The sequence below is a fragment of the Lampetra planeri genome, chromosome 6, assembly GCF_965212315.1.
Source record: "Lampetra planeri chromosome 6, kcLamPlan1.2.h2, whole genome shotgun sequence".
NCBI classification, from domain to species: domain Eukaryota; kingdom Metazoa; phylum Chordata; class Hyperoartia; order Petromyzontiformes; family Petromyzontidae; genus Lampetra; species Lampetra planeri.
The window spans coordinates 9,162,661-9,186,952 of NC_136112.1; the positions used below are offsets into that span (position 1 = coordinate 9,162,661).

Consider the following 24,292-nt stretch of genomic DNA (forward strand, 5'->3'; position numbering starts at 1 on the left):
TACTGCTGCTGCTACTGATTCACCTTGTCCTGCTGCTGCTGCTGCTTCAGATTCACCTTGTCCTGCTACTACTGCTGCTGCTGCTTCTGATTCACCTTGTGCTGCTGCTGCAGCTTCTAATTCACCTTGTCCTGCTGCTGCTACTACTGCTGCTGCTACTGATTCACCTTGTCCTGCTGCTACTACTGCTGCTGATTCACCTTGTACTGCTGCTGCTACTGCTGCTACTGATTCACCTTGTGTTGCTACTACTGCTGCAGCTACTGATTCACCTTGTCCTGTTGCTACTGCTGCTGGTTCACCCTTCTTGTTGCTGCTGCAGCTTCTGATTCACCTTGTCCTGCTGCTGCTTCTGATTCACCTTGTCCTGCTGCTGCTACTACTGCTGCAGCTACTGATTCACCTTGTCCTGCTGCTACTGCTGGTTCACCCTTCTTGTTGCTGCTGTTGTTGCTGCTGCAGCTACACAGGAGGCGTCCCCTCGTCTCACCCCCCCCTCATCATCCACCGACCCACCCCCTGGGAGAGAGAGAATACCCCTCGCGAGCAAGCAAGGTGAGCAGAGTTGGGGAAGGTGGGGGGGTGGAGAGAGAGAATTGAGACGGGATGGACCCGAAGGGCCCTTTGGCAGTGGAGAATTAGGAGACGAGGAGAGGGGTACCCGCACACATTCATTCATTCGTTCATTCATTTCGTGATGGGCGGCTGAGATGGGCAAGTGGAGAGACCCCCAGCAGCAGTACAGAATTGAGACATTGGGGAAGGAGGACACCGTCATCCATTCGACAATTCGACAATGCATCGTGCAACTCGTTCGTTAATTGCCAATGCAGCTGGCTACTGGAGAACCATCGCACGGTACTCGTGGAAACATCGAGAATTGGTTGGGGAGGTTCACCAACGCGTTCGTTCATTCATTCACTCACCATGGGCTGCCTTTGTCGTTCCCTAGTGGCTGTGGGGTGAACGAGGCGAAGAGAGGAAGTCAAATCACCGCAATGTTTTAATCATTCACAGCCACCCCCCAATCCACTGCTGGATGAATGTCTCCCCCCCCCCCTACGTGTCGATCGTGGAGATTGTTTAACCAGACCTCAGCCGGTGAATTAGGTGGCCAAGGATCTGCTCGGATAACAATTTGCCCGCCGATGTTGTTCGCCGGTGCCGGAAATCCAACTCGGGTCACCGGGTTCATGGCTCGCAGTGCGCTAATCACTCTGCCACCGCTCAACCACCACCACCATCATTATTGCAAATGCAACGTTAAATCCATATTGTGTAATGTACAGTCGTGAATGCGTCTCAAACGTCGGTGTTGTGGCATTCACCGTCGTGTGAGTCTTGATGCAAGCGTCTCTTTGTCTCTGTGGGTTTGCTTTGGGTTCGCCCTGTCTGGCTCTTCGTCATTTGCCACTTCCCCCAATGTGGTAGATTTGGATGGCCCAAAACCACCACATTAATTAGCCAAAAACGCAGCACACTTCATTCAGCCCATACGCACTCCCCTGCTTTATCTCCGTTGTTGTAAAGACGTTTTCCGTGACCTAAACGTGTACTTACTTACTGGCCTTGTAAACATACTGTATTAGCTATTGATGTGTATATGCAGTGTCACGGTTACAATAGTATACAGTATTATCTATGTAGATAAACGCTGGGAAGACAAAAGCGGTCGGGGTTGTTTTCTGGCCACACACACCACGGCATCGTCCGTCGTACCAGCCTTAATAGGTGCTCGCAAACAGCACTTGCTCCAACAGTCTGATAAAGGCTTGACTGCTGATCTATTGTATTGTTTTTTGTTTGCATCAAGTATTGTGGTCAATGTGAGCATGATTCTTTGCAAAAGGTGTCAGTTTTGTTGCTAGAAAAAAGGGGAAAACCCCTATTAGTATAGTGCTGATCTTGTGTTTATGAAACTTTTTATCCCGGACTCACAATATTACATTGGTCACCTACGCGGCCTTTGCACGGTTCCACATGTAGCATATTGTGGGATAACTCGCCTTATTCTGTCACTGCCGTCGTCGGAGTGATGCATAATTGCACGTAATTTCAAGTGAGAGGTGCTCTTTAGTAGAGCAGTTTGTAACATGTAAATTTAGATCGTCTGGCAGCTGATGTGCCATGTCTACAACTGTAGATAATGATTGTTTCCCAACAGCATAACATTTCCTCTATATTCTTGGGGGCCCGCTATTGTTTCCAGCATTTTGTGGCTTTCCTTCAAAGTTTTCCCGGCATGTTTACATTCGGTACAGTACGGTACAGTACGGCACAGTACGGCATTCCCTCGTGAAAAGATGAATTGTCGCAGACTTGGCTTATATGGCTTTGGTGTAATAGTTAGCACACTAGCTTGCAATCTAAAGACTACCGGTGAGTTTTCATCTCCCAAGCTCAGCAGTTGAATCAATTAGGTGTTTTTTTTTATTTCACAGTGTCAATGGGTACACCTCAGTAAATCAGCAGGTCATGCATGGGTGGTGAGTGAAGATGTCTGGCCAGAGTGGTAAGAGTTATGCTAAATACCCTTTAGTGGAGCTCCCTTAAAACGATTGTGGTGGTCGGTCTTGATAAAGAGTTTTCAGAATCTTCAAAATAATGACGTTTATTTATTCAAACTGTTACACAATGTGTTATGGCAGTGCCTGAAAATTGATGGATCAGTCTGATTTGTGTCACTTGTCAAGCGAGGCATGTTGTAGGTAAAAATGTTTTAATGTTATTCAACTTCAATGTTTAATTCGCTAATACATTTTTCAGGGCGCCAAAATAAGGGAGCAGACGTGTTTCGGTTCACAGATTACTAGTGCACATCTGCTTCCCATCGGGCGAACTGGAGACCATTGGTGTTGGTTGAACACAAGTTTTTACATTTTAAATGGTGAACAAAATAATAGTCAAATGGATAGTCAAATGGTCAAAAAAATAGTGGTGATTTGAGCGGCCTTTATGTCGAAAAAAATCATGAAATAATTTACTGGGACCTCCCTTGCCAGTATCAAAATATATAAGAATAGGGTAAAACCTATTCTTACAAATAATTTCTACCCACCAACGTGAAATTGGTCTCAAAGATAAAATTGTAAAACATTTGCTTGCTCTTCAACATTCCAGTTTTTGCTGATGCACCAAACCAATTCGCTGGATATTTGGCCACGTGACAACTGGATTGGCTTGGCCCTGTCTGGTGGTGGAGGATTATAGTTAAACACGTAGACGTGATGCCTACAGCAGTGTTCTTCTTCATTGCAAGCCTCAGCGGGCCACTCTGGCGGCCCTTAGTGGCCTTTCGTGCGGCTCCTGACATGCGGCCCCTGATAATGCTGTCAAACCCCAATGGTTTCAACTATGTGGTGGCCCTTGCACTTTGTAATTGTTTTGTGGAAACAAAGATACTGTAAATTCAAAATGTAGTAATTTGTCAAGTATATCTTTCAGTTATAAAGCCACATGAATCGGGGAGATGTTGAGTATTAGTCTGTGCTTGCGCTTCGCCAAATTCATCATCAGCCATGATCTATCCACTGCTGAATAATGAAAGCCCCCCCAAGCCGTTGACCATCTCCCGTGGACTTGCCATGCATCGATCCGTGTGGCACCTACTGCGCATGGGCTGATTTAATCGCTCTTACCTCCGTGGTGCAGTCCTCTTAGGCGCGTTGCCTCCTTTGGCTTCCTCTGTCGTGAGTCTCGACCACTGGCTGTCATACGTTAGGGGTGTAACAATTTTCTCCCTTGCGATTAAATACATTTTCATGTTTCAGGATTGTGATTTGATGGGAAAAACTACACTGTGGTGATTGTATGGGCCTCTAGTGGCTGGAGGAGTCCCATGAACTCATTGCATAGAATATATAGTCAAAAGCCAAAATGATTTCCTGCTCAAGTGAGCATTGAAGCGGTGCTCCTCCATGATAACAGCGTTAAACCAGTTATGCTCATTCCACACTCCGATGGCGGGGACGAGTCGTTCCATAGGACAACCACTGTTGACTCCTTCACAAAGTGGTGATCATTATATTTACAATACGATGCTTAATAAAGAAAGAAATATGAATCCATCCATCGATGCATCGTTACACCCCTAAAAAAACATTTCACAGCCGTTTGTATATCCACTGCTGGGTGAAGGCGGCCTAATGCCCTGTTAGTCATGGGGGATGTTTGACCCTACTTCACCAATCTCGTCAGTGTGGGTTGGTTAAGGGGGAACCATGATCACGGATATTAGTCGGGTTCATAAGACGGTGCTCCAACCACTGCCACCGCTTTGCGCCAAGGAATATAAGACACACATAACCCAATTCTGTCATTGAGAGCAGTTAGATGTGCACGTAAGTGCTGCCACATTAATATTAATAACGTGCAGAAGCTTCAGTTGAAATGTGTAGGGCCCTCAGCACTCTGCCGTGTGCATCGGCAGAGCAGCTGCAGAGAGGGAAAGAAATCACTGTGCACTCTACTGCAATGTACTATGTATGTTGAACTTCTTTCATTCCGTACGTAGCCAACCGTGAGAGAGCTACGTGCAGTTATGAAAACATGAACGTGGAAGAGTAGGCCATGTCTCTTGAGAGTGCCTCTATGGAGTTAACCTTGAATTAGCAAACATACTTCCGAAATACGAAAGTATTGCACTGCCTCCAATATTGATCAGCAGCACTTATTTGGAGTAAAAAAAAATTTAAAGCCAGGTTGAAAAAAATCCACTTTCAGAAGTTTCCGAAAGATATTCGATTTCGTCTAAGCGCGCAGTTTGCCGGGAAGTAGGTTTCAAGCCTTAAGCCCAGCGTACGCGAAGTCGTGCTCCCAGACACTTTTGGGGTGTGAGCAAGGTGTAGGGCGTCGAGATGTTAACTCCATTGCCTGGTGCACAGGAGGTCGTGGGTTCGATCCCGACCCTGACTGACGCCTGTATATTTGGAGTTAGTTTGCGTGTTCTCCCCATGTGCACGTGCATTTTTCCCCGGGTCCTCCGGTTTTTACCCTCCACATTTAGAAAACGCGTGTTTCGAGTATTTGACTTCTGTCAATTTCCACTTGATGAGCCACTTCGTTGAGCAGTCATTTGTGGCCAGGTCGCTTCTGAAAAAGAGCCATAGTATAGCTCAGTGGGTCCCACCTGGTAAAATAAATGAGTTAAAATTTTAGTTGGTTGCATCACTTTTTCTTGCGAAAGTGTCCATATTCAATTAAGAAGAGGAACAGCAAACAACTTGAGTGCCTTTTCCAAGTCCAAACTTGTCACACGTTCGTCGACTCCCTGCCTCTGTTCAAGATCAGCCTATTAAACACGTTTTTTTTTCCTCCCCCTCTGGCTATACGTGACTGCGGCATAGTATGCAAAAATAAATACGCCAATTATACACTGGTCAACACACTTTTTCTGGCATAAGGTATTCCAACAGGTTTATGGTTATTTTGGGGTGCTGATTCCAAATTTGGCATCAGGTTTTTGAGATATCAAATATTGCATTTTCAATAAAAACTGCAGAAGAAAAATACTAAATAGATGTGGATATCTACATAAAATGATATTATTAACACACTAATCCTAAAAATACAGCACCATATTTTAACACTAAAGCAGTCACTGACTCGCAACAACTTGCAATCATAAGTGACAGTTAATTTCGGGTAAAATCAATGAAAATGGGGTATGCCAATAGCATAAAATGAAATGTGATAGAGCAAATCTGAGATCAGATTTGGAATCAGCACCCTGAAATTAGTCTAAAACAGCTGCAAAAGTCCAGGCCAGAAAAAAAAGGTTTTTTTTTGTTGACCAGTGAATTATTTCTGTACGGCGTCTGGACATGTAGTCACATTTATAAGCTAAAAATGTCCACATTATATTGCATATACTGTAATAATATTGTAACGCTGGAGGCATATTGTGAAAGAGAGCCAGAGCTAGGTGCCTTTGTGGCCCCCAAGCGGTCCTTCTGGCGAGAGTTTCTGCCCACCATCATTGGGACGAGACACACTTTCCAATAACACTCCCTTCGTCGGCGAGCTTGTGTGGTGGTGTTTTTATTTTTTTTAACGTCATTTTTGTTCTGATTCTGCAGTCGGCATTACGTCATGAGGTAAATAACCAGCAGGGCAGTGGAATCCTTTGTGGCAGAGGACGGCCTGGGGAAGCGCATGTTACAGAACTACCTCTGAGATCCCTTCAAGTGACCTTTGCTCCACAGCTTGCATGGCTTTTAGATGACTCGTACATGCTCAAAACATCGTGACTATGTAACTGCTAATGGTTTCACGTCATTACACTTGACTTGCTTGGAAAGGCCCATGTGATTTAGAATGTTTGCGCGTTATTGGCTGCGGCCCCCTTCAGTGTGTCGACTCGCATGCCTGCGTTAAGTGATGTGTAGCATTATATGTAGTAATAATCAAAACAAGAATGCTGTTCTCTGTTCTTGACATGCGACCGAAATAGAAAAAGCTCATGCGTGCCGAGTAACGGCTGTGCGGGGGGGGGGAGGCCTGCATCTTTTATAGCGTCTGCTGGAAATTCACGTCGCCCCGTTTTTACTTTCTGTAAGGGCCTGGGTCATTTAGGCTTCACTGCGGTATGTATGTCATCATCATGAGCCATGATCGATTCACTGCTGGATGGAGGTCTCCGCAAGCCGTCGGCCATCTCTCATGGGCCACCCAGCACCTACACACGAGCTGACTTCGTAACTCCGTCTTGGGAGCGTTCCACCCTTTGGCTGCCATCATTAGTCTCGGCCACTGACCGTCATCCTCTGAAGGGACATATCTTGCCCAAGCCCGCTTACTTTTATTTACAGGCAGAGTCTTTCCTCTAGCCTGTGCATGTTCTCTACTGAGAATGTACTTAAATCTAATTGCCTCGTTTGTATTTAATTTGACTCGGTCAAATGAGTTAACCCTGGACAGCAACCTGCTGAAAAGAACATTCCCCTAAAAATGTAACTTTCAAGGAGTGACTCATTGAACTTTGTCTGACTAAAGTCACTGCATAAAAAAAAATTCAGTTGAATTAGTGCCTCCTGGTCAATAATGTGCCTGTGGCGTCAGTCAGAGTACTTGTCAGAGTACTTAATAATTACAAATGAACTATATGCAACCTTATTGAGAGGATCTGGGGTGGAGCGGTGGCACACTGGTTAGCGCACTGCATTATGAACGCAGTAACCTGGGTTCCATTCCTGGCCACGGCTAACATCAGTGACGAATGATATCCGAACCAGTCCTGGGTCCTTCACCAACCCGCACTGACCAGCATGGTGAAGTATGGTCTAGCAACCCCTGTGACTGCCATGCTGTGAAGAGGCTGTCATCCAAGCAGTGGATTGACCAAGGGCTGTAAGTAACAATAATAGTAATTATTATTGTATATTGTATGTGATCGGTGGAATGAACCCTGGAGCCAAGTGAGGGAGCTCCTACAGGCACATCGGCCAAAGAGAATCAATTATTCAATCCAATTGTGACCCCGAAACTCTAAATTCACCGATACGCTGACGCATTAATTGCTTAGCATGTATCATCACTTCAGTCACCCGGAATGCATCCAATCCCATCACAACTCGGAAGACTAGTCAGATTGCACCTGGTATAGTAGCCCTTGGATGGGTGATCACCATGCATGCCAGGTCATCATGGGCGTCTACGGAGGCTGTGCTATGGGTTTTGGGCTGCAAAGGACCATGCTGCAAGATCCATTGTTGTACTGAACTTCTATGCTCTCGAATCCGTGAGTCCTTCCTTTTACCAACCTGCAATGATCAGCGTGGTGAAGTATGGTGAAATTCCAAAAGCCTGCATGACTTGGCGAGGTCCTCTTTCAGGAGTGGATACACAAAAGGGCTGTACATGATGTACACACATACGTAATTGTAAAAGAACATTTTACATCTGTTGCTATTTAGTTTGGGCTCGTACAAGAGGCATTTTCATCAGCTCCAATAATTGACCTGTTAAACGATTATAGACTTTTTGTGTTTTTTGTTGTTTTTGTTCACAGTTGCGGAGGATTTACGAGCAGAAGTTTTAGAACGTCTCAACTCGTCTGAAGGTAAAACAAAGTTCCCTCTGCTGAGTGAACAAGTGCACGCTCACGGAGCGCGCGTGTGCGTGTGCGTGCGTGTGACTCGCAAGCATCTGAATGCTGGATCGACTTTCATCGAGCAGCAACTCGGTCCTTTGACGCTTGCACGTGGACGGACAGTTGCGTCGCGAGACCGTCTGAGATGGGGGCGGCTTGGGAAGGCCTTCATCCAGCAGCGGATAGATAATTCTGATGCTGATGATGATTTTTTTTCTTCGGTCACGTATTTAGAGGCTCCCTGAATGGGCTGTACAGTGCTGGGCATTGTAAGTTCCGTGGTAAGTTTTAGAGTTATTTACCTAGAGCTGTTATAATTGTCTTGAAAATAATGGAAGGATGGACAGACGTAACGTATTAAAATGTAATATATTTAATCGCGCGATGATATTGATACTTATTCTCGGTTCTTTCGGTAAAGTCACGTAGAAGGGAAATAATAAAATAATAAAAATTTTACATAATAAAATACAATTCTCACGACGTTTCGGCCACAACGCAAGCAGCCGTCCTCAGGTGAAGAACAGGTCTGTTGGAAAGACAGCGTCGTGAGAATTGTATTTTATTATGTTTTATTTTTATTATTTTATTATTTCCCTTCTACGTGACTTTACCGAAAGAACCAAGAAGATGAATCCCTGCAGTCACGAAAGCTTTAAATAGATATTGATACTATTATTATCCTGTATATTACAGTTTTGTTACCTATTCGAAGCATGGCAAACACTAGCATGTCAGAACTCTAACAACCCTCACACCGAGGGAAAGTTTATTTTCATCTTCAAGTATTTAAGTTCACCCTCATAAACCTTGCCATTTATCGTGGAAACCGTGGCCTGGCAGTGCTGCACAACGTGCTCTTTCAAAACAGTAATTGGACACTTTGCACGGCTTTTTCTTTCCCTGCTGAAGCCCTTGGTGTTGGTTGGGCTAGACTGCAAGGGGGGCAATTCCAAGATGTTCACAGCGAGTGTTTGTTTGCAGTCGTTGGTGGCCAGGTAGAGATTTTAAACAAAATCTCACCATACGCAAAAGTCCGCGGACTTTAGCCGTTGACTCTTGACCATTGAAACTATTGATTTATTGATTATATCTTGCATGAATCATATCCAGTAAAAAAAATAGCTTCCGTATAAAATGCATAAGCGCAGTATTTAAGTAAATCGATGGCGCTATCGTCGCTATCACTCGTCGTTACAGCGGCACTCTGGACCTGATCTCTGCTGCGAGTCTCCCGCATTTCGGAGGCCGGCTGCCCAGCATCCACCAATTAAAAAAGTTGCTGATTTATCAATTTTAAAAACACGATTGACTGTTGGTTTTATTTAAATTAATTCATTAATCCATGTACGTAATGAATCGCTTTGGCACTTCTCTGGACCTCAAGCGAGTTAAAAAAAATCATAGCTTTTCTCAGCGCCATCGCTACCGAAGCGTCCTGACCAACTCCTGGCCGTCGTGATCTGTGCCACGTGGCTGCACGGTGCAGGGGCAGTGCCGGGAGCATGTGGACGTGCACCGCTCGCTGTGGTGACACGTGACAGGGGACATGGAGAAGAGCGACCACGAGACGGATTCTGCCAAAGAAGAACCTCCTGCCCTGGTGAGGATGCTTGCGATACTTTGATATGAGTGGTGGCATGGCCCGGCAGTCGCTTGTTTTGCCGCTTACGAAGATTCGTGGTTCGCTCTGCGGTCCACACCGCAGCCGTGTTAACCGCGAGAGACAATCCGTCTGCTTCGCAATGGATCTTAAAATTTCCATCAGGTGCCCATGTGTGTGTGCATGCGCTGGCGTTATTGACCAAACTCTCCAAATGTCATACAATTGCCGAATTGGGAAGCCAGGTAGCTACATTTTCCCTTTACTTGCAGAGTAATGGCCACTTGCACGATTGGATACGTACTGTGCGAAAGAAGTTCAACATACGTCCGTACTTGCAGGCCAGTTCTGCACTCATCTTGTGCCTCACAGGGACAGCTGCCACTCAGAGGAGTCCCCTGCTCAAAGGCTGCCTTGAGATGCACTGCATGGCAGGCGTGGAGTACATACTAATTGACGATTATTCTCACTGAGATTCCCTAATTTGTATAAATGCCAAACTATTGGTGTATGGAGACTGGGCCCTAAAACTCCGAACTCTTAGACAGCCCCATCCACTGGGAGCTGGTTCGTTGCCAGCTAGGGTTGGAAACTGCCAAAGGGCTCTCTCTTTTAATGAGGATTGATGTCCTATTCTTGGTTCTTTCGGTAAAGTCACGTAGAAGGGAAATACTAAAATAATTATTACCCTTCTACGTGATAATAATTATTTCACTTCTACGTGACTTTACCGAAAGAACCAAGAATATGAATCCCTGCAGTCACGAAAGCTTTAAATCGAAAAATTGATGTCCTTATTAACTTCTTCGCGTTCCGAGATGTCTGCGAGTTTCAGGGTGTGGCCCGTTCACCGCTGAATCTCGGAACGCGCAAGCGGTTAGCGTGAATTTTATTCAGAGAGGTGTAGCCGCTGCTGTTTTTAAAGACATTGTGCTGTACTCACCTCAGAGAACTGTAGCGACACAACCGCACCCTACGATAGCTGGCGCCAAACTGTGCCACTTGCCCTCCCGCATGGCCTTTTGCTTGCAATTCCATTCGGGATGGATGCTTGTTCCGGTGACGTACATTGTACGTAATCAGAATGGGTTAAAAGGCAACGAATGTCCTTAGAATCAATGCCATCTCATTCCTCTCTATGAACGTTTGGATTATTTTGCTCAGTCAGTACGAGTGTAGCTGCTATTGAAATGTGGAACACTTGGTTAGGCAGGGCTCAAAACCACAGCACAATCGCTGCACAGTGACGCGGGGGGGGGGGGGTGTGCTATTTATTATCCGTGCAATTTACTTCTTGTATCTTCCCACTAAAGTGCATATAAACGTGACTAAGAGGATGAATTTTGCCAGATTATAACTATTTAGTGGATATTTGTTGATATTAGCCAGTTAATTTGCAGAATGTATAATCGACTCCTGTACTTGATTAATTGGGCCCATTTTTAAAACGTCAGCTGGCCCAGGTAACCCGCGACAATCCACAGCCACCGTTGTTAGCCATGGCCGTTGTTCTCTCCCAAACACTGGTTGTGACACAACAACAAGAGCATCATTAAAACATTTTATTTATAGAGCATCTCCATACCGACACATCTCAAGATGCTGTGCGGAGAGATTCACGTTAACATAAACAGGGGAGCACGAAGAGAAATTGGCAGCACAAAATAGAACAAAACACACATTTGGGTAATTTGAGTAGTTGTACCGCTCGGTAGAGTTTCCACCGGTCTGGGTTTGTCGTGGACAGTCTGGGAATTGGCGTCTGTGTTCGGGCAGTTGGGATTGATTTCTTCCGAGATCTGGTCCCGGGCATTGCTGTGTTGAACTTTATTGCATACTCTTAGGCTTTGTCGGTAAAGTCACGTAGGTAAAAAAATTAATTAAAATTAATTGATACAGCAATCGTGCTGTGACGGTTCCACCTGAAGACGGAAGCTTGTGTTGCCTCCGAAACGTCGTGATTTTTTTATTTTACTTTTATTAATTTAATTTTTTACCTACGTGACTTTACCGAAAAAGCCTAAGAGTATGAATCCTTGCAGTCACGAAAGCTTCAAATCTAGAACTTTATTGCAGTTCACTGCAGAGTTTTGAGAGAACTCGGCTCACTGGGAAATGTGCATGGGTTTTGTCTACAGTGGAAAATGTGTCCGCTAAATATGTATGGTAATGGTGAGTGCGCAGTGATGTGTAAATGATGTGCTAATGCACCAACATTGCTCAGTATCGTGCAACGAGGGGGAGGGGCACACACCGGCGGAAGCGGGAAGGGGAGTGACCATCGGGATGGATGTGGCATCGTTGAGAGGTGGCGGAAATAGTGGACAGCGTTGGTTAGAGAGGTAACGGGCACTCTTGTTATGCTCTCTTGATTGATGGGTTAAACAATTATGTTTAATATGCAAGATCCACGCATCCAATCGTACGTGTGAGAATCCATTACCTGTGACTTCTTAAAAGTTTGCTCATGTTACATTTCGGATAATGTAGTGAGCAAAACTCTACAAATGAGCCGCGATATATGAGAAACAAATTACGCAAATAAGGAATTGATTCCTTCATCAAATCGAGACCCTGAATCTTGACAATTCATCGAATCACTGGGCAAGGTGTGACTATTATTACCTAGAAGACGAGGCCACATCTACAGCTGGCGTGAGGTGCCCAGAATTTAACTTGGCCAACTCCAGATTAACAATGCTCTGTGTGCCACAAAAACACAAAGATCTTCTGGAGCAAGTGATGTTAGCAAGCACCTATGAAGTCCGGCACGGCACACGAGGGGGTGGGTGGCCAGCAACACGCCCGGCCGCCTTTGTCTCCCTTGTGCTGATGTTTACACACCACACTAACCATCTTCTTGGTTCTTTCGGTAAAGTCACGAAATAACCAAGAAGATGAATCCCTGCAGTCACGAAAGCTTTAAATCGAAATCACACCAACCAGTTAGTCATTTGAGGCTGAGTCGATTTAGGGGAGGCGCAGGACCAGTTCAGATAATAATCTTCACTGGTGTTGGTCGTGAGCCGGAATCGAACTCTGGTCAGCAGGTTCGTAGCGCAGTGTGCTAATCGCCGCACCACCGCTCTGTGCCACCACGACCACCAACACCACTAACACCACCAACACCGCCACCACCAACACCGCCACCAACACCACCACCTCCACCACATGTGCGCATGCACACAAGCTGCCACGGAGCGGTGAGAGCTCTCGGGGGCCGATCGCTTGGCTGCCTCCACTCTTTGCTTTACGCAGGTGAATCTACAGCGAAGTTTTAAACAAACGCAGTTTCTTTGCCACGTAGGCGGGCAGGGCTTAATCTGAGTTAGGGCGGTGACCCAGAATATATTTGTGCACACGGCCCACAATCCATTCAGTATGCCTCTCTCTATGGCTTTGGATATCACTCGCCTGCACACGTACTGCAGCCAAGGAACGACGGCGAAAATATTCGGTGAGAAATTAAATCGAGAATGCAGTGGTTAGGGCACTGGGCTATATGAACCCGACAAGTCCAGGTCCAATACCTGGCGATGGCTAACATCAGCAGCGAGCGGTATCTGAAACCGGTCATGGGATTCCTCGCATCACACCTTCATCAACCCGCCGTGAAAAGCGTGGAGAAGTTTGGTCAACACACCCCCCCCCACCCCCCCCCCCCATGACCGACTGGGCGTGAAGATGCCTTCATCCTCGCAGCGGCTTCTTGTCTAGCCATCGAACAAAGACGGTCACTGCATCACACACTTTCAAATACTCTTTTGCGGCCGTCTGGAACGCTCTTCCTTCCGATATTAGGAAGCCACTGGAACTATCGACTTTTAAAGACCCGAAGAATATGAATTCCTGCAGTCACGTAAGCTTTAAGTCAAGATTTTAAATCGAGATTGAAAACTTACTCATTTCTTTAGAGCTGCTGTTTGTGTTTAGTTTATTGTCGTTCCCCCGCACCTCCTATTGGCACGGTTGGCTACGTACGGTGCAAAAGAAGTTCAACATACATACAGCTAGGACTGAGAATTAATTACTATTGTTATTCATACAGTGGGGGCCGTGGTAGCCGAAGGCCGTCCCACATCACCCCCCCCCACCACCACCACTCCATCACTGCCAGCGGCTCTCGCAGGCAATCCACCAGGCCGTTCCCCACCCTCGTTCGGATTCAGCTCACTGCCGTCAGCGCCGTCAGCGCCGCCAGCGCCGCCGTCGGCTGAAAAGCCCGACGGCCCCTTTGTGTTTGCGAGCCGCCGCCGTTACTGCTGCTGCGTTTTTTTTCTGCGTTTTATCGAATTTAGACGATAATACAATGATGGCGGAGTTGTACTTCACGAAGCCTCGTGCGGTTGCTATTGTTTGTCCCGTTGTGGTGCATTATAATTATTAATAATTTGTATAATGGAAGCACGTAGAAGGCCAACCCCCCACCCCATCTCCGGCTGCTCCCTCCCCCTCCATCGCGCGCTCTGTTTAATTGTGCACTCCGCTCTAATCTTGTGAGCATCGCCTTTGCGTTTGGCAGAGCCCGTATGTGTGCATGCCAACATAGATGTGCCACCGCAGCAGCGTGTTGTACGAGGGGGTCTGCTCTGTGCATCTGTCGAACTATTCGACTGATCTCCCGCGCTGCCTTCGTCCGTCCTTTTATTCTTGGTGCTTTTGGCCGATCCCTGCATCCCCCTCGTTTACATTTTGTCTTGCTTGCTTTTGTCTGTCTGTCAAAGGTGTAACGATTCACCCTCCTTGGCGGTTCGATGGATCGTAGCGATTCGATTCAAGAATCGGGTGTTTTCTTTTGAGCATTGTGGTGAAAGCCACCGCGTAACGGAGCAGCAGTCCAATTGGAGGCCCTTCAACTTTTGTCGGTGTGGACTCCATCAGAGGGAGCTCCAGAAAGCCCTTCTCCTAGGATACTTTGGAGTGCTCTTTCATGCTTGCCAGACATCTTTGGAAGATGTGGTAATACCCAGATTTTACCCCACCAAATGCGATCTATTGTCGACTGTGGTGTCACCATTTATACTACTGGGTGGACCAAGACGGGGCGGGCGGGCAGGCGGGGATGGCAGGGGAGTGGAATTTAAAAGCTCAAATGCTACACTGGGTTAATTCATCGAATCAGTGACCTCTGGATGAGCACGGTTGGCTGCGTATAGTGCGAAAGAAATGAATCACAAATGCATAGTTATGTAGTGTAATAGCGCCGGCTGGTGGACAGCAGCGGCAACTGTGGTGGACAGACAGTACACACGCCGGTGAACGTGTGCACGGGTGTGTTAGCAGAGCGGAGGAACTAGGGCAAGGGTCAAGGACGACCCCATCTGGAGGTCCCTGGAACCTGCTAGTAGGTTCGAGAAGGGAGGCGCGGTCAGGGTGGGGCCAGGCCGTGCTGGTAGGATTTAAAGGAGCCGAGAGCGGGAGCTCGTGGCTGCCGGTTCTAGGAGTGGACTCGTCTCGTCGTCGCTGTCGTCTCGTCGCCGTCATTGCTGCCGTCTCCGCTAGATATTGCGCTGCAGCATGTTGTTGACTGTCTCAGTCAGCGCCGTCAGTGTTAGACGGCTCGTGCTGTGTACACGCCAGGCTAAGCGACTGTGGAGAGTGTGTGGACGAGACCGTGAACGTTGTTAAGAAAGAAGGTGCCTCCTACGAACCTCGTCTCAGAATCACTGACACAACACATATAATAGGGCTGCGATGCTTCTAGCAATACTGCAGCATCCCTATCAATCGAAGGGCTGTTTTACTCCCCCCCCCCCCTGCCCCCCCCATGGATTATCATAGAATTATGTACTTAATAGTGCCGTATTACACAAAGATAGAAAGAGGAACACTCGGATTAGAGAACATATGCAAACTATAGACGTCATACCGACTGTTAAGCGTGGTAAGGGGACTTGGGTGGGAAATTGTCGCAAGAGAGGGCAATGGATGGTGGTCGACAAAGACAATGGAGTGGCAGCCAAAGTAGAGCCCGTGCCCGAGAGGACGTCCACTGTGGAGATGGAGCCATAAAGTCCGCTCCTGTGCACGATACATGGCCCGGTGGTAGCATGGGCGGTGACATGGCTCAGCGGTAGCACGGGTGGTGAAATTAATCACGTCTGTGAGTATTATTTATTTAAAATGTATATAAATAGAGAAATAATACGCTAATGCCACGTTCATGGTATGGAGTGAACACAGCTTTACAAACAAGACTTAAAACATGTGGAAATTATGCGGACGAGTCGTTATAAATGAGATAAAAATGATCGAACCGTGGATTGAATCGTGATCTCGAATCGTGCTGGTGATAAGTTCCATACCGAGCATCGAGTCATCTTTATGCGCGATTTATATCACGGTGCAAATGTCTTGAGACGATTAAGCCGAGAGAAACTGCAACCCCAACCCCCGTGTTGGGGACATCGGCTGAATCGGAAATCTGAACCACTCACTTCTGAGATTCTTTCAAGTGACATCTCGTTCACACACTAGGGGGCAGCACTTTTCCACTCACCCTGCTAATGACAGTAATATTCATTGCTTGGTGGACAATCCAATATATTTAATTCGAATCGAATTTAGCTGAATGAAGTGTAAAAACACATTTTATTAAACTTTTTTTTTTCACAGATATCTGTGACCATCAACTCGCCGTACTTGAATATCTCGGTTTAATCACAGCCTAACCGCCTGGATTCAAACCCATGATTTGAGCGGTGCCGGTGCAACGCTTTGACCCCTAAGCCACCCGGCCACCTCCAGCACATAGCGACGATCCTAAAGTGGCTTCGCTCGAACGCACAGGAGCACGGTTCCGTGGCAGCGCACGCCAAGTGGAGAGGGACTGGTACCGCGCCTGGCCTCTCTTGGCCTTTTCAAGACTCTCGCAGGTTTCTGATGCTCGTCTTACACTCCGCCGCGCTCCTCCGTCCCTCCCAATTACACTTCACCATTTCTCGCAGCCACCAGCGTCCTCGGTCCACCTGCAGCTTGGCTGTCTCCAGCTACATCACGGGACCTTTTTGCCAGTATCAGCGTGTGTTGCGCCTGAAACGTCGTGATTTATTTTATTTTATACCTATAAAACAACCAAAGAGTATGGATTCCTGCAGTCACGAAAGCTTCAAATCAAGTATGAAAAAGAAGAATGGCTTTTACCCTTTCTGGCAATAAAAAGGTGTTAAGATGTTCCAGCAACAAATAGAAACCTTTTGCATGCAATCAAGTCTGCATTAACCACACGTACTTGTGGTGAACATGCAAGCAAAACATGCTCTGATAATAATTAATATATCTATTGTCTTTGAAACTGATTGGCCCACACCAGAGACAGGCATCTTTGTGGCCTCGTGTCACCAGTGTCAGAGGAGGGAACTCCACAAGGCGAACAGTACAAAGACAATGCCACACGTATCAGAGGATTTATAGCTCGGGGTGAGCAGCTTTTCAGCAGCTATTCCAGACTTTTCCAGGTCCCTACGCCACCTCCCAACTCTCTTCACTGTTCGCCGATCGTTCACAATGCCCTAGTGCTGTCTGGACCAGTGGTGAATCTGAGTGGGGGGGGGGGGGGCGATTGGAGTGATTTTCTTCTGAACCCCCCCCCTCCTTGCAGAAAATATAAAATATGAATTTTATAAACATTCACCAGAGAAAAAAAATCGCCACGGTGGCGAGATATTAACTATCTCGCCTGGTATGCAGGAGGTCGTCGGTTCGATGCCGACACTGACGCCTGCTGTATATTTGGAGTTTGCATGCCTCTCCCCGTGGTCGAATGGATTTTTCTCCGGGTCCTCCGGTTTATCCCTCCACATTTAGAAACATGCGTTTAGAGTATTTGGCTGCTTTTTAACTTTCTACATGATAAGCCACTTCGATTAACTATCATTTGTGGCCAGGTCGCTTCTGAAAAAGAGCTGTACAGCTCAGTGGGCGGTTACCTTGTGAAAAAATTTGTTTAATCGTTTAAAATAGATGAACATATGGCCTTGTTTAAAAAGCTTGAAATTCTGGAACCACACCTCTCCCCTCCGGGAAGTTTCTAGGTCTCGATTCTAGGTCTACCTCTGATTCGGACCACTGCCCGAGTGCTGTTCCTGTGCAGGAATTGGACCATTCCTGGGCCAGCAGAGTCCAGTTCCCAGTGGTCATGGAAACAAAGAATTTGCGTCTCTGCATTCACTCCAAGCTTAGCACGTGCTGAAGTTTGCAATCCCTTCATAAGCGTACGGCCATCTTCCTACTGCAAACTTTAATGACGTTTGGAATACATACAATCGGTGCAACTCATTGAAAAATATTCCAGCGAAGTGGGTTGCACGTTATCGACATTATCCACCCAATATCTGCAAAGTAAGTTTGGTCTTTTTTTTCTGATGAAAAAACAGTCCACCTGGCATGGCACTTTTGCCGGCCTCTGAGCGAGTCCATTACTCTAAGAATGCCAACAGTGGTGGTGTTGCCTTACTAATCGCACCTGTTTTTGTTGTCAGCCCCTTTTTAACACTTTCACGCAAACGTCCACCACACGCGCGCCCACTCAGAAATCCGACCTGATCCCCTCTACAAAACACGAAATGCCCAATGCCCAGAGTCAAAACAACGACCCGGGGCGTTTCCCGTGGAGACGGAGCAAACAGTGGTGGTCTTGATGCACTGCTGGGCGTGCTCCAACACGCTCTGGCATTCCGCACTCTTTGTGCCGCCTGGGCACAAAGTGGCGTGGGGCTGAGACTCGTTGCTCGGCGCCGTTCGGAATAGGACCGAGCTCTGTGACGGAGGAAGCATTGGTGCCGTGCGGTGCTCCCCGATTCAATTTGTCGCCCCGTACGGTGGCACGCGTCGTGCCGCTGTGCCCTTCTGTCACCGCTGGCATTTCGTATCTTACGGCTGATTCCGCTCGTGATGAGATGAGCGTGTGCATCGTTGACCAAAGGACTGAGAGTCAGTGTGGTTGGTGGTGGTTGATGGTGGTTGTGGCGATGATGTTGATGGATTGTAGGGGTTGAGCCCGAGGTGCTTTTGACTGGAAGCCCGGTCACAGCGGTAACTTCCCCTCCCTGTCTGCTTGAGTGTGTGCGCGTGGTGGGTGGGTGGGTGAGCGTGGTGGGTGGTTGGGTGACTGCGCGTGGTGGGTGGGTGGGTGTGCGTGGTGGGTGGGTGAGTGAGCGTGGTGGGTGGGTGGATGAGCGTGCTGGGTGGGTGGGTGAGCGTAGTGGGTGGGTGGGTGCGCGTGGTGGGTGGGTGAGCGTGGTGGGTGGGTGAGCGTGGTGGGTGGGTGGGTGGGTGAGCGTGGTGGGTGGGTGGGTGAGCGTGCTTACATAGTAGGAGGGTGAGCGTGCTTACATAGTAGGAGGGGAGCGTTAGGCGGGCAGTGTGCCTGAGCTCGGTAGGAGGTGGGGGTGGCGAAGGGAGACGGTGGGTGGGGGCAGCGTGCGTGTTTGTTTGGCATCAACAGCGGCACCTTGGTGCTCGTTTACGAGCGGACAAAGCTGAGAGGACGCTCGGATCTGGAGAACGCGCGGATCTGTAGAACGCGCGCTGGTTTCTGCCACCGCAATCAAAAGTTTGGCGGCAGCTGAAGCTGTGGGCCGCGTTGCGTTTCATTTGGCCGTGCGGAGAACCGTGTGGCGGCCGCCGTGCGGAGAGCCGGGCCCTGCCGCGATGTTACAGAACCAGAAGCTTCACAGCTTCAGCGCAACGTTCAGCACGGTGGATGTTCGGTGGAGTGTGGACGGCGCTGCCGGGAAGCATGGCAGTCCTATCCTCATTCAGCCTGGCTTCCTGCGAGTAAGGCTGGTATCATCATCATCATCATCAGTCTCTTCATCACCGTCGTCCTCGGCATCGGTTTAGCTCTGTCCTCAGCTGGATGAAGGTCTCCCAACGCTGTCATCATTTCCGACGGTCCTACGATACCTCAATCCATCTCACTTCTGATCTCATCACTCCATCTCCACGGTGGTATTCTGTCAGTCGGGTGTTCCTTCGCTTGCGATTCTGTCAACAGTCCCATCCATCGGCCGTCACTCCTTCGAGCGACGTGGCCTGCCCAGGCCCAGCTACTTTTCTTAACATTTCGAACGATGCCGTTCACTTGTGTATGCTGTCTTTCCAATCCACCTGTTTCTACAGTAACTGCTGCTCAAGCCTCAGCCTCGCAAGCCTCAGGGTGAAAAACAAATCTGGCTCGCTCAGAGGGTGACAGGAACATGCCGTTTTAATTATATAATAATTACCTAAACACAATCGTGGATTGTAATCGTACAATTAAACACGGTGTTGATAAGCACCTTATGTCTGCCGGCGACGGGCTTCATTGATTTCTCAGAAACGATCAATTTTGGGATCTCCACCACCCTGAAGTCTGGCGTGAGAGCTGAATCGGGGAAAGCGCTGCTAATCAGTGGCCGTGTGAATTGCTCGTGAATTAAAATGACAGCTCCTCCGGTGAGGCTCAGTGTGACGGCAGCACGCGCGCCGCGATTGCGCGCTGGAGGCTCGCTGACATTGAGCGATAAAACCGGCGGTCTGGCGGTGTGACGTGCGTCTCGTCACACCGCGCCCAGCACCGCCGTTCGCTCGCTTGGGGGAGAGGCTTATCGAGCTCTGGCTGGGCGCCAGTGGCTCGGGTGTTAATTGTAATCGAGCGCACCTGTAATGGGAAACCGACAAATCCTTTTTTTTGGAGCCAAGTTTGCTCTCCCGGAATGAATACAAGTAAATACGCAGGATCGTGAGAGGCGGTGACTGACAGGCTTGGGGAGGCCTTCATCCAGCAGTGGATTGTTAATGGCTGACGATGTTCTGCATTTCATTCATATAAATTACGTCGCAAGCATTTCCTCTGTGACAAATCCTGTTTGGGGATTGACACATCGTCCTTATGGGGTCAATAAAATGAGTATCATTGTGGTGGAGTTAGCAGTTGAAACTCATCTTTAGAACTGCTTTTTGTGTTTAGTTTGCTGTCCTTCCCCGCACCTCCGATTGGCACGTTTGGCTACGTACGGTGCGAAAAAGTTCAACATACATATGTACAGTTGTTGTCCTATGAAGAGAATCATTCCCGTCATATGAATGTGGAATTTTCACCACCGGCTCAGGGCTGTAAACAGGAGATGAGCACTGTGACTTCAAATTGTTCATCGATAAAAACACACTGGACATGCCTCATGATTGCCAATCACATCCTGCTTGATGCAGAGGACAACCCTTTCATTTGATTCAGGGCCCTCGACCTCACGAGACAACAGCCGTCAATTTCCACGAAGTGGCGATGACGTCACCACGCCACTCGTGCCAGGCCCAGGTGCGTTTTGTGGCTCACGGCAGAGTGTGTCACGGGGTGTCACCAGGTGGTGTGGGGTTAACTGCCTGAGATGACTGGCAGATGCACCACCTGTGGTTTCCACGGTGCCAACTTTTGCTCCGCTCGTTTGCTGGAGAGCGACTGCCTCCGAATGAATTCGCTTCATTGACGAGCTTCCTCCACAGAGACCAACCTTTGACGCCGCTGGTAGCAGTAAGTCGGCAAGTTCACTTGGCTTCAAATTCTCCCGCACCACATCGGCTCATCTGCCCTCTAGTGTGCCAACATTTACTTGATCACCAGAAATCAAAATACGGTTGATATGTACGGACTCATCCCTTTGAAGACTCGCTAAGATAAAGGTGCAGCCATGCAATTTCTCGCTCCTGCTCAAAGCGAGACATTTTCAGGCCCTCCACACTAGAGGGAACTTTATAGAGCCCTTCCTGGGGGTATTTGGCCTACTCTTCCACGCTGGCCACATGTCTCGTGACTACCCACACTTCATCCCGCCACGCGCGACCTGCCGATCGACTGACTGTGGTGAACTCGTGAACACCTCTGGGTGGACAGAGGCGGTGAAGGGGGCGGTGGGTAGAGATTTAAGAACGTTGCTCCGTTGTTTCAACTGCCGCGCCAGGAGCTGAAATCCAACGTGTGGATTGCATGCCCAGTGCGCTGACTGTTATACAGCCACGACAGCATCAGAACTAGACCTTATCTTGTTTTTTTCTAATGTTATCGAAATTTACATAGCACTTTTTCCAAGGCGCCATTACAGCAGTTGTAAAAATTGCACGTAAGGTGATCGCGGTTGGAGATGAAGAATGGTGTTTCTAAAAGTGGTGGTGTGATTTTGGTGGCAACAGAACAGGCGTGAGTGTTAAGGAGGGGTCGTGGTTGGCCTGGTCGTAACTGGAAGGCAACTGAAAGTTGGGGGTGTGGGAAAGTGTTGGGGCATCGCATTGGGAAGACGAAGGGGGGGTCAGCCGGGGGTGAGATGTTGCTCCCTATACGTTTGAGACGGAAAGTTTTTTTTTATGTATATCTACATATTAACGTATTCCCATTATTTCGATTTAAAGCTTTCGTGACTGCAGGGATTCGTCTTCTTGGTTCTTTCGGTAAAGTCACGTAGAATGGAAATAATAAAATAATACAAATAAAACATAATACAATAATTCTCACGACGTTTCGGCCTGAAGACGGCTGCTTGCGTTGTGGCCGAAACGTCGTGAGAATTATTTTATTATGTTTTATTTGTATTATTTTATTATTTTCCTTCTACGTGACTTTACCGAAAGAACCAAGAAGATGTATTCCCATAATCTTTTGCAACTCGCTCAAAAAGTGGAACTGCTGGATTATATCTTTTCCGCCTGAGGACGACCGCTTGTGTTGCGATCGAAACGTCGCGATTTATTTTATTTTATACCCACGTGACTTTACCGAAAGAACCAAAGAGTATGGAATCCTGCAGTCACGAAAGCTTCAAATCAAGATTGACATTTCATCTATAACCTTATTTCTTAATGTATATTTTTTCGCGCGAGTTCCTTTGTTGTCCTTCCCCCGCACCTACGATTATCGCGGTTGGCTCCGTACGGTGCGGAAAGAAATTCAACGCACATCCATGAATACGTGATGTGAAGTGTGTGTGTGCGTGTGTGCCCGTGCGCGGTGTTTGCGCCGTGCAGAACGGAGGCGCCGCGTGGGATGTGGAATCCCTGGCGAGGCAGAACGAGGGCCTGCGGGGGCAGCTGCACGAGCTGGAGCAGACCTGCAGCGCCCTCCGCGAGGAGAACGCCTTGCTGGTGAGCGCCACGACCCCCCCACCCACCCACCCAAACCTTCCCCGGCAAAGCAACGTGGCACTTTCGTGTCGCATGTGTGAAGGCGAGTTTGCCAAAGACAGTCAGGAATTTTCTTGGTTCTTTCGGTAAAGTCACGTAGAATGGAAATAATAAAATAATAAAACATAATCAAATAATTCTCACGACGTTTCGGCCACAACGCAAGCAGCCGTCCTCAGGTGAAGAACAGGTCTGTCGAGACGACTCGGAGAAGATGAATCCCTGCAGTCACGAAAGCTTTAAAACGGTCAGGAATATTGACGGAGTGGCAGCCAAGGAACGGGACTCGTCCGAGAGGGCGTCTCCTGAGGAGGCTGAGCGATGGATTCCGCCCGTGTGTGGGTGCCCCGTGGACTATTACATTGCAGGGTCGTGAGAGAGGGCGACGGCTTGCGGATGCATTCATCCAGCAGTGGATTGGCCATGGCCGATGATGGCGGTGACTGCCTGCGAGGGGTAGAATTTGCAGCACTGCGGTTAGCGCTCCGCTCGATTCCCGGCCGCGTCAGTGGGGAGTGGTGCCTGAACTGTTCCTGGGCCCTTCCTCATGAATCCGCACTGATCAGCGTGGTGGCGTATGGTCGCACACCCCCATTACTTACATGGTGTGAGGAGGCCTTCAACTAGTCGTGGATTGAGGAAAGGTTGTAAGTGATCAATTATGGCCATTGGTAACTAAATGAAATGAAATCTATTTACCTTGTGGATCAGGTGGAGTGTACTTGGGTACAATTTGATGACCTATAACAATTCCAGGTCACAATTCAATTTACATGCAATACATAGTGGTATAAAAACACAGCATTTGTCAAATTATTAACGTATTTGAGTTGTAAATAATAGAGCCTTGCACGCCTGGGTATTGTGATCCTAAGAAATTATTTAAATAAATAAATTCACCAATTATTATGTTCCTAATGTTTGGTGTCAGGCTAAAAGTGATACAAATGCTGAATGCCATCCTCTGCTAATTGAAACTGGGAGGGAGATTCCCGTGTAAGTATTATCTTCAGTCGTCGTAGATTATCAATCCACAGCGAGATGAAGGCATCTGCACGTCATCGCCATCCTGTGATGCCACGCTGCACCTCGCTCCTGTGAGCGAGCCGATCCCATTGCTCCATCTCCACGGTGGTCATCCTCTTGGGTGTTCCCTCCTTGGGCTGCCAATCCGGAGAGTTGGACAAAAAACGTTGCAATTCAGAAACTCCAACTAATCAATAAACAAGAGTCTGATCACTCCTCATGGATATAAAGTAACATTTCAGTGCACCAGCCTGTGGGCCTTCTGGATGAGCGTTTTCCAGTGGTGTTAGCCACGGGGACTGACTGAGAATCAAACTCTTAAAGTCTAAACGCTCCAAATGTAGACTACTCGTACAATAGCCTCAATAAATCGCTCACCTCCAAAGCCGAGATGATCTAGACTGTGTCCTGCAGACACCGTA

General features: G+C 47.9%; 1 protein-coding gene across 4 annotated transcripts in view; it reads left to right on the forward strand.

The window, feature by feature from the left end:
- The first annotated feature begins 489 nt into the window (after nt 1-489).
- LOC144719507 (RIMS-binding protein 2-like) overlaps nt 490-24,292 on the forward strand; it is a 148,574-nt gene continuing 124,771 nt past the window's right edge. For 3 of the 4 annotated variants that reach the window (XM_078595497.1, XM_078595494.1, XM_078595496.1), the window contains exons 1-2: nt 19,153-19,469; nt 22,689-22,805. In XM_078595497.1, the coding sequence (XP_078451623.1) occupies nt 19,344-19,469; nt 22,689-22,805 (243 nt within the window). In that variant the 5' untranslated portion in view covers nt 19,153-19,343. Of the gene's footprint in view, nt 556-8,008; nt 8,060-9,578; nt 9,693-19,152; nt 19,470-22,688; nt 22,806-24,292 lie in introns of those variants that run through there. The other variant, XM_078595495.1, reaches the window with a different exon arrangement.